This window comes from Lolium perenne, chromosome 7 (genome assembly GCF_019359855.2).
Source record: "Lolium perenne isolate Kyuss_39 chromosome 7, Kyuss_2.0, whole genome shotgun sequence".
Taxonomy (NCBI): Eukaryota; Viridiplantae; Streptophyta; class Magnoliopsida; order Poales; family Poaceae; genus Lolium; species Lolium perenne.
Genome location: NC_067250.2, coordinates 153,673,147 through 153,687,306, shown reverse-complemented (window position 1 = coordinate 153,687,306; position 14,160 = coordinate 153,673,147). Strand labels below are relative to the sequence as shown.

The 14,160-nt window shown below is 45.3% G+C and overlaps 2 protein-coding genes across 2 annotated transcripts; both read right to left on the bottom strand.

Moving 5' to 3' along the window:
• Positions 1 to 4,535: 4,535 nt before the first annotated feature.
• Positions 4,536 to 5,619, bottom strand: LOC127298053 (uncharacterized). Its single transcript, XM_051328043.2, has 2 exons — positions 5,128 to 5,619; positions 4,536 to 5,041 (listed from the first exon to the last, which is right to left on the bottom strand). Exons 1-2 carry the CDS (start codon positions 5,551 to 5,553, stop codon positions 4,562 to 4,564), a joined length of 906 nt encoding a protein of 301 aa, XP_051184003.1. The 5' UTR covers positions 5,554 to 5,619; the 3' UTR covers positions 4,536 to 4,561.
• An 18-nt stretch (positions 5,620 to 5,637) lies between these two features.
• On the bottom strand, positions 5,638 to 6,935 carry LOC127303823 (protein ALP1-like). The gene is made up of 3 exons (XM_051334526.1): positions 6,275 to 6,935; positions 5,962 to 6,200; positions 5,638 to 5,883 (listed from the first exon to the last, which is right to left on the bottom strand). The coding sequence occupies exons 1-3, from the start codon at positions 6,933 to 6,935 to the stop codon at positions 5,638 to 5,640; spliced, it is 1,146 nt and encodes a 381-aa protein (XP_051190486.1).
• Between the last annotated feature and the right edge of the window lie 7,225 nt (positions 6,936 to 14,160).

Sequence of the window (14,160 nt, the reverse complement as noted above, 5' to 3'; positions counted from 1 at the left end):
ACGCAGACAATGGTTCTCGATCGAAAATCTTTCTTCTCCCCAATCTTCATATATATCCTTTGTTGTAGTGCTCTCATCGACACAAATAATTTCCGGCGGGTAATGTGCGGCAACGAAGACCATAGTCAGGGATTTGATTATAGCGACTGAATTCAGAAAAACAGATGGCATCTGCGCCTCAAACATAGTGTTCGATGCCTTTGTGAGTGGGTTCAGAAGCCGTATCTTGTGCGGCGGGTTCTTCTGGGCAAGCACGATGACGCCACGGCAAAAGCCGATGAAGTAGTATCTAAAATATATTGATGAAGATAACATTCAACACTAAGATTGAAAATAAGAATAGATTAACCCTATAGATATGGAGGAATTTGAACCTTGCACGAACTTACGATAGATCTATGGTGACGTAGCGGGATGTGCCGAGTTGGAGGAAGGTGAACTCAGCGGCGCGTGGAAGGGCGTGGTCTACCATGATCCATACATGCAGGTGCACGTCGGGCTCAGGTAAACCTGAGCGCCAATTTCTACAGACTTGCCTCATAGCAGAGTAGGCGTCCACGTACTCCTCATTCGCCAGTAAGCATTAGCCGATCTTGTGAAGTGGTCTGTCACCCATGAGAGAGGCCCAGCTCATGGAGGCGCCAGGCTTGGATGCGCCACCCTCGGAGAAGACGGGCTCGGCGGCGACGGGCTCGGAGGCGACGGGCTCTGAGGCGCCGGGCTTGGAGGCGATGGGCTCGGAGGCGACGGGCTCGGAGGCGACGGGCTCGGATGCGACGGGCTCGGAGGTGACGGCCTCGGAGGCGACGGGCTCGGAGGCGACGGCCTCCAGCACATTCTTCTTCTCCATCGCCGGCAGGGCTCGTACGGCGGTTGGGGTTTTTCCTTCGATTTGGAGAAGTTGATGGAGACGTGAGAGGCGTGGTTTCGTGCGTGAGCGAGAATGAGACGTACTGTGTGCAGAGGAAGGAAGAGAGGGGCTTACGCGTCCTAAATGCGACATGCGTCCTACGCGTCCACTAGTGCACGTTTGCACCGCGACACGTGTCAACAATGGCACGTCTTCCACTTCTGCACCGCAACACGTGTCCTCGAGTCTAACCCTGGAAATTTAGATATACTCAGGTATACCCTCGAGTCATATACTAGCATTTTTTGTGTGCTCAGTTTTCCCCTTGAGTGCTAATACTAGCTAGTGCAATATACTCAGTTTTACCCTCAAGTGGCTGGTCAACAGAGAGTCAACAAATGGGATTAACCAGTTAAATGAGTTATTTAATGTGCAAAAAATTCCGAAAAAGAGTGGCACTTACTCATGGAGTCTTTACCACAAATTGCCACTTCTCAAATCATAGATAAATCAAGTTTTACCACAAATTGCCACTTCTCAAATCACCTAGTAGCTATGAAGGTGCATGGTTTTCCACAATAAGCCCTACCCAAAACAGCTTTCCCCAAAACATACTTTGTCTGAATGAGGCCATAATTTTCACACTCATGTATATTTGTATTGCAAATAGTTTGAGGTAGGCTAAGATGGGTTTCATTGTACAAAACACGCATTTTTCATTTTTTAAATCTCATATTTGAATCCCTTAGTATGTTTACTACTCACTTGCCCTTGGTTTCTTGATACTACTCAGTTTTGCCCTCTTCCTTCACAAATTCTCACAGACGCCCAACATTGCCCTGATTGGTCTAGCCCATGTCACGCGGATCGTGCCCGCCGACCGTTGATCGTATGATTTAACGGGCAGGATAACCCCTATCACTCTCTGGTCGGGGCCACCACCCTCTCTCTCTGTCGGCGGTTAGCTTCCACCCTCTATGTATGCTAAAGGGCAGTTACCCAGTACGCTAAAGTTTGGTTTTCTGCATTATTTTTCACGAGCTAAATTATAAAATCTTTTAGGCATCAATTTTGACGCAAAAATGATAAACCATCACCGATTTGTACTTTTCACGCAAAAAATGATACACCATCACCCATTTGTTGTAGCCATTACTTTTCACGCAAAAAATGATACACCATCACCAATTTGTTGTAGTCATTACTTTCCATGCAAAAAATGATGAACAATCACCGATTTCTTGTAGCCATTACGGTAAAATGATAAACTATCATGAATTACCATTTCTTTTAGGCATTACTTTTCACGGTAAAATGATAAACTATATCACGAAGTTCCATTTCCATCAAGATAGCCCGCATTACTTTTTTGTTGAGATATACTCCCTCCGTCCACAAATAAGTGTAATTTTAGCTTTTGTACTAAGTCAAATATTTTAAGTTTTGACAAACCGTAAATAAAAAAGTAGCAACATATATGATGAGATTTTGGTATAATTTGAAACTACATTTCAAAACGATTCTCGGGATACTAAATTAGTGTCATAAATGCTACTACTTTTTCCTATATATGTGGTCAAAGTTTAAAAAGTTTGACTAAACACAAAACCTAGATGACTACCCCCACAACGGTCATGTCCTCCTTAATTTATTGTGTAAACCCCCACAACAGTCACCTCCTCCTTAATTTATTGTGTAAACCCCTACAACGGTCATCTCTCCCTTATAAACACCCACAACGGTCATCCCTTGTGTCAATAGGTTCTGCCTCTCTCTTCTTCGTTCACATACACTTGATCCATTGCCATGGCTTCCACGTCTCGGACGTGGACCGGAAGGGGAAGGGGAAGGGGCGGTCGGGGTGGTGGATCATCATCATTGCCACCACCACCGTCAACACTGGCATTGATCATAGAGGAGTTCTTCATCGTCGTCTATGAAGACCCTTTGGTCAAGAAGGTACGTACGCGTTCCCACATATATGATGCATGTGATTAATTATGGGCATGTTCTAAAAAACCTTTAATTTCAAATGATCGGCGCTCAATCTCTTTGCAGGCACTCCCAAAAAAATTTGCGGACTATCTTGACGGCCAGGAGCTAGCTAAGGTGTATCTGCGAGCAGCTGACTGTGGTCCTCGTCTCTGGACCGTGGAGGTCCTATTTGACGGTCAAGGCCGGATGTACCTCGACAAGGGCTGGGAGAATTTCGCCATCGCGCACTGTGTGGATTTCGGCTGCTTCGTACACTTCAAATGTGAAGGCGATGATGTGCTCACAGTGAAGGTGTTCGACGGAACAATGTGCAGGAAGTACTACTACTCAGACGACGAAGATACTGACGATGAAAGCGACGACGACGTGAAGCCATGCATCCATCCCCTTTAGATAAGGGGATTATGACCAAGAATATATATGTAGCTTCATATGCATCGATTTAGAGATCTAGCTATTTTCCTATATATTATGCATTTAAAAAATTATATCACAATTTCCACCATGATTCGAGCACCACAGCCTCCAAACGATGCCGATATCGGCATGGTCAGAATGGCTATGCTCACCGCCACTGCTAGGTCACCGTCGGGAAGCACCATGTTTAGCATAAGATTCACTTTAGATTAAGCTACGAAAATAGTCACCTGCCATTGGCTGAGGCGGCCCCACAGAGCGGCTCTATATGATATTCTCTAAATAAATAGACGACCCCAATGGTCATTGGCTGCGGAGGCCCCACAGAGCGGGAATATATAATTTTCTCTAAATAAATAGAAGACCCCACTGGTCATTGGCTGCGGCAGCCCCACAGAGCGGCAATATATGTCTTTTCCTGAAAAATAGACGATCCCACTGGTCATTGACTGCGGCAGCCCCACAGAGCGGCAATATATGTCTTTTCCTGAAAAATAGACGACCCCACTGGTCATTGGCTGCGGCAGCCCCACAGAGCGGTTATATATGTCTTTTCCTGAAAAATAGACGACCCACTGGTCATTGGCTGCGGCAGCCCTATAGAGCGGCCCCATTTGTCATTGGCAGCATTGCGTATACAATCAGGAAATAAAACGACCCACGCGTCAGCGACAGATGGATGGCTACCCGTCAGCACGAGACGGTCAGAGAGGAACTGCCCTCTGTGCAGCCCCACTCGTCAGATTAACGGTAACGGTAAGGCCTCTGGCCTAACGGCAACCCTCCCGTCCGAGCGTCTACGAGGGGTTTCAAACTAGAGGGAGGAGAAAACTGAGAAAAAATTAAGAGGCTAGGGAAAATTGAGCACAACTAACAAACCAGGGGCACGAAAATAGAAATCTCTAATGCTGTGTTTGGTTGCAATGAATTGAGCTCTGAATTGAATTGGCAATGGAAAACCAAATCAACCAATTCAATGGAATACCACAAAGAGTGTTTGGATGCGCGTGGTATTCAGCTACAGAATTCAGATTTCAATGGAATACCAAATCCTGTTTGGATGTCACATGTGTGGAATTGAGAGTATTTTTTACTTTGAACTATATAACATATGTAATATGAATGAAAATAGCACAAATAGCAGAAAGTGGACAATTATGCTTACAAATAGTATAAAGTGGATACATTATGTCTTACAAATAGTAGAAAGTGAATACATTATGTCTCACAAATAGCACAAAGTGGATAAATTATGTCTCACAAATAGCACAAAGTGGATACAGTACGTCTCACAAATCATCAAGGCAAGGTCATGAGCCATGCCTTCCTCAGTTCCATGGGTAGTGCCATGAGTGATTCGAAGGTGCGCTCGTTGGCGGTGACCTTCCCATAAGCTATCAACAGCTCATTACCCACCAAATCTGGTATTTTCTTCAGTTCAACCAAGATTTCAGATGAAGGAGTAACCTTTGGTGCTGGTGGTGGTGGTGGTGGTGGTAGTGGGGCGGTTGAGTTCAAAGCCTCCTCAAACGTCATTCTCAGCTCTCCCACCATGCTCATGATAGCATCAGCAGTGCGTTGCTTCTTCTTCTTAGGCAGCTCTGGAGTTTCTTCATCATCCTCAACCACCACCTGAGGAACGGATGAGGATCCAACTTGAGCACACTCACCTCCTGTCCTTGCACCTGCACCCGTGGCATGGTCTTTTGAATATATAGTAGAGATAGCTTGCCAATTCTTCACTTCTTTGTGCCTATATGGAGCTGCATCCTTGTTTGCCTACATAATATGCACATATATTTGAGATGATGTTCAAGTTCAAAAGAATGCATAGTCAAGTTGCAAAAAATTAGTATGTGACATACCTCCACATATCTAGCCCACACTTCATCACTGTCAACACTCACCATGTTATTATCCCAATCCCATCCAAAGCCACTCTGGGAAAGCATCTTGTTGATAACTTCATAATGCTTGTCAAATGTTTTAATTCTTGCTACTATCTTGTCTTTGTTGATGACAATATTACATGTCTCCTTCACATGCTTTATGCAAGCATTGTACACATGTGGCTTCCAACCATTTTGTGCATGGTCACCTCTGTTGTGATGGTCAACAAGAACGGACAATAATGCAGTGTCCATCTCATTAGTCCACACAAGGTAAGTCCTACTAGCCTTCTTATTTTTTGGTTCAGCCATGCTTCTACAAGTGACATATATAATACAAGTAAGGAGAAATAGCATGTTGTAGATAGTTAAAACATATATATATTCAGCCAAAGGTTCCATGTAGGAAATATCACACAAATGGCAAAAGCATCATCATCTAGCTAGCAAAAAAAGGACACCATAAGCTAGATTTCTACTCGAACACTACTCCATTGCTAGTTCGTCATGTGTCACAAGGTACTCAGCAAACAGCTCATCAGCTAAAGCCTGCCTAAACGTGGTACATGTCTCGCTTAGTTGCACACTTCTAATTAGTGCGACATCATCTGCAGGTTCAGGGACCGTAGCTACTAGTTCAGCGTCAATCTCCTGCAGCAATAGATCATCCCTCACATGTTGTCTATCCCTTGCATAGTTGTGCAACACACAACAAGCATTAATAATTCGAATCTGCAAATATTTATGTCATAGTTAGCAATTGTTCTTCAACAACCCAAACCATCTACAAACCATACCGACATGTATTACCTGGTCTTCTATGGAAAAGAAAGAACAAGAACGTAGGATGGCCCATTTTTTCTTCAATAGCCCAAAACATCTCTCCACTACATTTCTAGCACGAGAATGCCTCAAGTTGTACAACTCCTTTTCAGTTTGGGGCCCTAGTATACTAGCAGCCCACTCTTTCAAGTGGTACCTAGTGGATCGAAATGGAGATAGGAATCCAGGTCCATTTGTATAACCCGCATCAACTAGGTAGTACTTCCCTATATGCATCAAATAAGTAAGTTAGTTATGAATTAAACATGAGAAAAAGAAAGCCAAGAGCAAAGAGAGGTACCCTCTGGTACAACAAATGCATCTTGGCGGTCAATTCTCATGTCATCTTTCAACACTTTAGAGTCCGATGCCGAGCCCTCCCAACCAGGTAGAACATAGAGAAACTTCATGTTCCAATCAACCACACCCAACATATTAGTGGTGATGTCTTGTTTTCTATTCCTATACCTCCCTTTGTCAGCCACCCTAACAAACACATCAATATGACACCCGTCTAGAGCTCCAAGTGCATTGGGAAACCACTTCCATTTGTAATCATCGGGAGGGGTGGCAGTAGGCTCAGGAAGCTTGATGAACTCCCCAGTTAGAGATAAGATGGCAGTTAACACATTACCGAAGTGCCTACTGGTTGTCTCTAAAGACCGCTCATAGCCAATCATCTGCATTTTAGTTCCATGCCCAACTACTTGTAAGAACATAGCAACATTTTCTTCTACCGTGACATAGGTTGTATCTTTGAGACCACCCTTCTCACGCAGCATAGCACAAAGATTATGGAAATTTCTTTTTGTTAAACGCAACTCATCATAGCATCTTGTCTCCGTCCCATTGTATGTTCTTGCCAATACATACTTTCTATATGCCACCTTCTTCTCAAAGTCATCGAAGGCACCTAGGTCCCTCGGTGACCTTTGAGTACTAGCATATGCTAATGCAACCATAGACACCTCAAAATACAACTTTGTGAGCATTATCCTTTTTCTTTTTCTTCGTTTGTTCTCTTCACAAATGTAATGAACCAATTCTTGGTGAGACATGATGATTCTACAATACACAAACAAAATTTGAAATTTAAATATGCATACCCCAAATTCATATTAACATGGAAGCATTAACATTATGAACAACAAGCAGTATGCATAGCCCAAATTTATATCTCATATTATCCATAGCCTAAGTTCATATCTCGTAACACAAAACACGAATTTCGAACCTTGGTCGCAACACGAATTGGTCTCAGCGCTTGTTCTCCTCAACTTCTGCAAAAATTGGATGAACAAAACAAGTCAGTACTACATCATCACGGTACAGCAGAGCGGAGTCCGTCGCCCGTCCGTCGCCCGTACAGGAGAGAGCAGCCGCCGCTCGGTACAGGCGAGGGGAGGCCGCCGCCCGTCCGCCGCCCATCGCTGACCTGTTCCGGCCGCCTCTCTACCACCTGCGGCCGCCGACGGGAACCAGCTAGGGTTCGGGTCGCGCGGGGAGTGGGCACCCAGGGGGAAGGGAAGCAAGGGGGAGAGGGAGGGGAGGGGCGGAGGAGGGCGGAGGAGGGCGGCCGGAGTGGGGGACGAAGGGAGAGAGGATGTGCGGCGACGTACCTGCCGGCGAGGTACCTGGCGGCGTCGACGGAACCGAGCGGGTGAGAAGCTCGTTCTTTTTTCGGGAGAGGAGAGCGACCCGTGCTCGATTCCGAGCGAATACAGAGGTGAAGAGCTCCGAATTGGGCCACGGCTAAACTTGCCCCGCGCGGGCCTTTGCTTAGAATTGGGTAACAATTCCACACACCAATATCTAGCACATCCAAACTGCAGAATTGGACCATCAATTCCAGATTCCCCAATTCAGAGCTCAATTCATTGCAACCAAACACATAAGTAATTCTACCCCGGGCCGCTCCACCGAGCCGGATGGCCTTCAGTTCCATCAAACCCGCTTTGTTTGTGCGGCTCGCCCACCTGATGTAATTTTGCCATTTATTTTACTTTTTTTTTACCCCGGACGGTTTTGTTTTCCAATCCTGTGGGCTCGCGGGGTCTGGCCGTCTGGGAGCTAGCACCCACCCGCTCCTGTTCGTGGGATCCAGGGATTCCAATCGAGCGCAGACCGCGGCGGCCGCGAGAGGGTGAGCACGGCGGCGGCAGCGAGCAGGTGAGCGCGTCGGCAGGTCGCCTTGGCTGCGTGCGTTGCTGCGGTTTACCCCGTCGCCCGACGGCAGCTCACAGGATTCTAATCAAGCACAGACCGCGGTGACTTGTTTGGAGCGGATTGAGCGGCGGCGAGCGAGAGAGCACGACGGTGGCGGTGGCGGCAGCGAGCGAGTGAGCGCTTCGGCGGGTCACCTTGGCTACGTGCGCGCGTCTTCGTTGGTAGGTCAATCGGCGCGCCGTGATCGGCCGACTGGATCGGTGGCAATGGGGGCGTGCTGCAGACCGGCGGTGCTTGCGGGAGGCGCTGCAAACATCATCGGCATCCTGGTCGGCAGCGCAGCGGGCGGTGGCTCCGGGACGAATCCCATGGCCAACCTGTCGTCGCCGCACCTCCTCTCCAGTCTCCACCATCCTCGGCGCCCTCTCCTGATAGAATTTGCCCAAAGATCAACACACATGTATCTATAGGGAGAAGAACATGCGGAGGATTTTTCCGGCACCGCACGCTTGTGCCTTTTTCCTCTTATTCAACTTACTAAACTCAACTGATTACAGAGCTTATATAGCCAGACCAACGCGACCTAGTAGTCCACAGACGCACGCACTCTGCATGTAAGAAGCCACTAACTAATTGACCATGAATATCTCCACTAGCTAGCTTTCCACGTACAACTTTGGAGCCAAGTCTGCAGAACTTTGGATAAGCACCCAGGACCAAGTCACAACTGATGGTACCCGATTCTTCATCCACGCTGATCCGCCACGCGACTCATGTGCTCCAGCTCCGCAGTGTATGGACGCATCTGACTTACTGACTAACTAATCTACATTTAAACTTGGTACCGTACATGCACAGCCCAAGCTAATCTCTAATGACACACTAACAAGCTTTGCATTTCGTACACCTGAACTCATCTATAGGTGTAAACTGCTATAGGTGTAAACTGCCGCAGCTTATAAGAGATGATAAACTGTGGGAGGGCCCGATCTGGGCCTGCTCGGAGCTGGTGCTCGCCGGCGCTGGCACGCCGGGGCGGCGGCCCCGGGGACGCGGTGGTGGAGGGGTTTGGGGCGGCCGGCTTTGCCTCGGCACACGGAGGTTGCGCGGAGGACGGCGGATCTTGGGGTGTCTCGGCGCGACGGTCGCGTGGAGGCTGCTCCCAGCTTCGTCGGTGTCCCGGTGGCCGTGGTGGGCCACTGCGTGTGGCAGGCTGCCATTGTTGGCACCTGCAAGCCCATGGCAGAGGTGAGCCATGGCGCATGGACGGCGGCGCGGCGGCGCGGCGTTTGGTGGACCGGGCGTTGGTCCCGCAACGTCCCGGGGACGGCGGTAAGTTGGCATGAGGAGCTGGCCTACCGTGCGTGGAGGCCGGAGCGGCGGCTCCGGGAACAAGGCGTGTTGATGATATGCCCTGGCTGTGTGGGCGGCAGGGCATGTCTCCGTGGCGTGGGCGGCGCCCCTGTTGCGGTGGTTTGTGCTCGTCCGGGGTTTGGGCTGTGTTTGACAGTGGCGGTGTTGTAGGTCTCCGGACGAAAGTCTTGCCCGACTCGGTCGGTGCCGGCAACGACGACGCTCGAGGGCGCCGTTCTCCTCCTTGGAGGCGTTGGCCGTGGAGTCCTCACACACCTCCGCCTATCATTCCGGGGTGAAAACCCAAATCCTGCTGCGCTGGATTGAATGACGGCGGCGTCTCTGGACATCGTGACCTCCTTGGAGGCGTCATTTTTTGGAATGTTTGGGAGCCACCTCCGGCAATGCCTGACTGCTGCTTGGGTTGACGTTTTCGTGTTCCGTCGGTGCGCGAGTGCCGCTGGCTTGCTTTGCGGCCTGCCTCACCCCTCGAAGCTTGAAAGGCCTAGCCGTCTCTTTCGGCTCTGACTTCCTTTCCAGGGACGTGGACCGGGCAGTCGCGGCGCTCGCTGTTGCCGTCGTGCTAGTGCCATTCGGCGGCGCTCCAGACCTGGTTTATCCAGGTCGTGTGGCCAGGTGTGCGGGTTTTCGCCGGTTTTCCCAGAAAAACTGTGCCGTGTGTGGTTTTCTCTTGTCTGGTTTTCCTTATAAATTGGACACGGTGTTGTGTTTGTATCGGTTTTCGGCCAGTTTCCCTTATAAACTGGCCAAATTTCCCTCTCCTTAATTGAAAGGCAGAGCTCCTACCGGTTGCTCCAAAAAAAAAAAAAACTGACGAAATAAGATATGATGAACTATAAAAACTAACAAGATTAGTTCCAACATCTCCGGCAGGCTGCTTTTCTGCACCGCCGCCACTGGTAGAGGCAGGTCCTCTTCCCCCTATGCGTCAGCTTCTGGCGAAATATTTTTCGATGTGGCTCAGGTACGGGCGGGTGGCGCACCAGGCCGTGAAAGCACTCTCCAGCTTGGTGAACCCTTTCTCTGACTAGGAGGTGAGTTCTCGATCTCCAGCACCATTACTTGCCGTGTTTGTTCGATACAGTTAGTTAACCATGAATTTTTTCTTGCGGTGGTAATCTGCAAGTGGAATCGCATGATTAGAATTAGATTGAGAATTCGGCCGGGGAGGTCTTATCTTGCTCTGCTCAGTGATTGGATAAGAATACTTGGTGTTGCAATATAGGGACAAACCAAAACATCAGATTTTCTAGTGCTTTGGTGGTGTCCTGCCTTGTCACACGGTAGCAGTCCTACTTCATTAGAACTCAAGTTTAATGGATGGTATGCATTGTTAAATGCAACCTACTGATGTCTTGTCTTTTTGAAATAATTAGCATTTAATCTTGTACCATCTGTCTTCAGTGCTCGCGTTGTGAGATGCATCAACAAACCTCCTAATGGTGGTGTTATAGCTCTTCACATTGCAGAGTTGAATTGCCATTTCGTTTGCATGAAATTTTTTGGGAACTATTTAGTCAGGGTTTCCTAATGCTTGGTGATTATTGTTTTGTTGTTTTAAGCAGGTAAAATATGCCACATGTAGTGATGACTCTTGTGATTTTAGTTACTTCTTCTCTTTATTTCGTAAATATCTTTGTCTGTTAAATGCAACCAAGCAGCTGATGTCTCGCGGTAACTAGAAATATGTTCTCATTCCCATTGAAAGTATTCAGTCATACTTATTTCATTTTTTATCACTGTAATCCATATAACACTCCATGGATATCTCAACGGTAATATTTTTTTGAGGATAACTGAACTGTAGTTTGTGGGTGGCTATTTTTTAAAATGTTAAGAACATGCTACTAACATACAACATGAGAAAATAATGTACGGACGAAGCACCTATGTTGCCCTAATTGGATGTCAGCTGTACTTGCTCTTTCGAAATGGTTTATATGTACAAATAAGAAGTATGCCTGTCCTTCTGATTAGTCTTTTTGCAGTTTATTTCTTTTCCCGGTGGCATTTTTGAGTTTAAGCTCAACACATGGCTGTAGTAGATACAATGGTCCTTGCGCTTTTGTGTTTTGCTAGCTGCTCACGATACCTTTTGTTAGTCATAAAATTACCTCTTTCTACTTGGCGTGCTCCTATGGTTATACATACCTTTTGTTATGTAGAAATGATTCTCACCTTTTCAGGTCATACTATGTTCATGTGCATGAAAATTGATCATTGTGTGAATGGCAAACACATGGAAGTTGTTGTAACGGGTTAGTTCCTTTGTTTCGAGCTTTGATCATGTTTCCAGCATAGTAATTTTTCATTACATCAGATACAGATTTAGTATGCCAAATGTATTTAAAATCGCCGAAAATCATTATCCATCTTATTTCAGTTTGCTGGCCGAGCATAAATGACATTCTAAGATTTTTAAGCGATAATTTTTTTTCTCCAGTCTGAAATATGATAGAATTCTAAATGGTCACATAGTGCATTGCACCTGATGTTACCTTGGTCATATTTTCTGCTTTTTCATTAGCATCTAGTCAATTTCAAGTGCAATTTCAGGCAACACGTGATTTGTGGCTGCCGTGAGTGGAGTGGGGCTACTGATACGTGGTAATAACATGTAAGTCTTCCCTGGTGTTGGATATCAGATACCGATACGTGGTAATAACATAGTTATTCAAACTATTAAGATTGTTTTGGTTCCACATTGTTTTTTGTCAAAACATTAAAAAGCCGCTTCATATGCCACTTTGGGACTAGTTCTTTAAGTTTCTTTCGAACTGACTAAAACTAGTGTTAGAGTATTAAGATGTTCATTTCATTGTCGTAAATGTCTCTACGAATTTAGTTCGACCACGTAAGAATTTTAGTTAGCTCAATTTTGTTAGATTACGTCACCAAATGCAGAGGTGAAGAATTGAGTATTCGATCAGTTGTTTTGGGCATAGCTAAACTACAAGTTTAATACTAACATTTTTTAATCAACCGAGGCTATTAGGCCTAGAATCGTTACATTAGGAACTGAAAATAGACAGAGGGTAACCTTTCACTATCAAATATCAATGGAAGCTAGGGGGTGCTTGCCATTTTATTTAGCAATCTGCAAGAAACTGAAAGACAACTGTTAAGCGGTACATGTCCGCACGTGCATCGTAGTCCATATATTGTTTGGCAATAAAGATCCGAATAGTTCGTACTTTATACATATCTGTAGAATTTCATCAAGTAATTAAATTCTAAATTAGTTTTGCACGTCATTAATGAGATGATTGCTCTGCCTTTCAATCAAATTTTCAGTTGGTGTGAATATCTCTGTAACAATAATCAATTGAATTATTTAATTTCTCTTTCTGGAACAGATCTCTGCTTCAAATGTTTCTGCGGTTAGAGATGTTCATTGTGAAGTCCTACATCGAAAGTTTTTATTACGGAAATTTGTCTAAATGGAAATAACTTGTGTCATTTACAGTTTTTTACATTTCTAGGAATTAGTCCCAGTTAATCACTAGCTTATTTGGCGCACTAGTAATAGCTGGATTTGACTTATGTGAGTCATAATTTCTTATAGTGCTTTGCCAATTACTCGTAGATGGTCCATTGCTGTGAAAAAATCTCTATTTCGCAGCTATGCAAACGAAGCTAATTAATTAAGGCATGTATTAATCTTTCAGAAGAAGACTATGTTTCAATTAACAGTAGTTTGTCCAAAGCCAAGCAAACTAGTCTGGTTCCGGTGAGTGCCCGGTTAAATACTTGTACATATGAACTGAAGAATATTTGGTGGAGTTTCAAGTATTTGCCCAATGAGTAGCAGACACTTGCCACTTGCTTATAAAGATCTAATAAGTAACTTTTTTCATGCATTTTTTGTCACCTCAAATATGTCTTCTGATTAGCCATATGATTCTTTTTCTCTAGGTGCTCGTCTGGTCAAGGGTAATATTTAATATCCTTATCTCTATCTCTTTGTATTGTGATTCTTTACAATTTTTTTGGGATCGTTCTTACAGAAGATGAACCTTTTAGGAACTAAAAGCAAATTACTCACCATTGAGAGGAGGCTGTCAATTTTTTTTGCTCGGCAATCATGGCAATTGTGAAGAAACCAGATGAAGTATGTACTCTCATCAGTCAAGAGGCACAGGCCAGCTTCTAGCTGATTAAATGAAAAGTTGTGCAGATCATTGCAGTTCCTTGCAGTATACATCTCGATGTAAATGTAAAACAATGCAACTTTATGTAGTATAAATTATCAATTCAAATTACTCACCATATTGGTAATATTGTTATGTGGCATTATTATGCTGCTTTGTTATGGATGCATCAAAGAGTCATTATGTTTATGTTTTATGCGATTCAAGAATTTGTGACATTTGTTCAAAAAAAAAGAATTTGTGACAATTTTTTGAGCAAGTAAAAGTGTTCAGGTTTCAGCCTATTTACATTGCCTGTAATTCCGTTTGCCCTAGTTGTTCCTTGGATATGTAACATTTTTGTTGGCTCAGAATTTTGACTCAGTTCCTTGTAGGTTGATTAATATTATTACCATGTACAATTGGTGGTCCATGTAGATACTAGTAGCTGCGGCTGCAGTAGTTTTCTTACGTTGGCCATATTCCTTTTTTACATCACGCACGCTTGTTCGTGGGC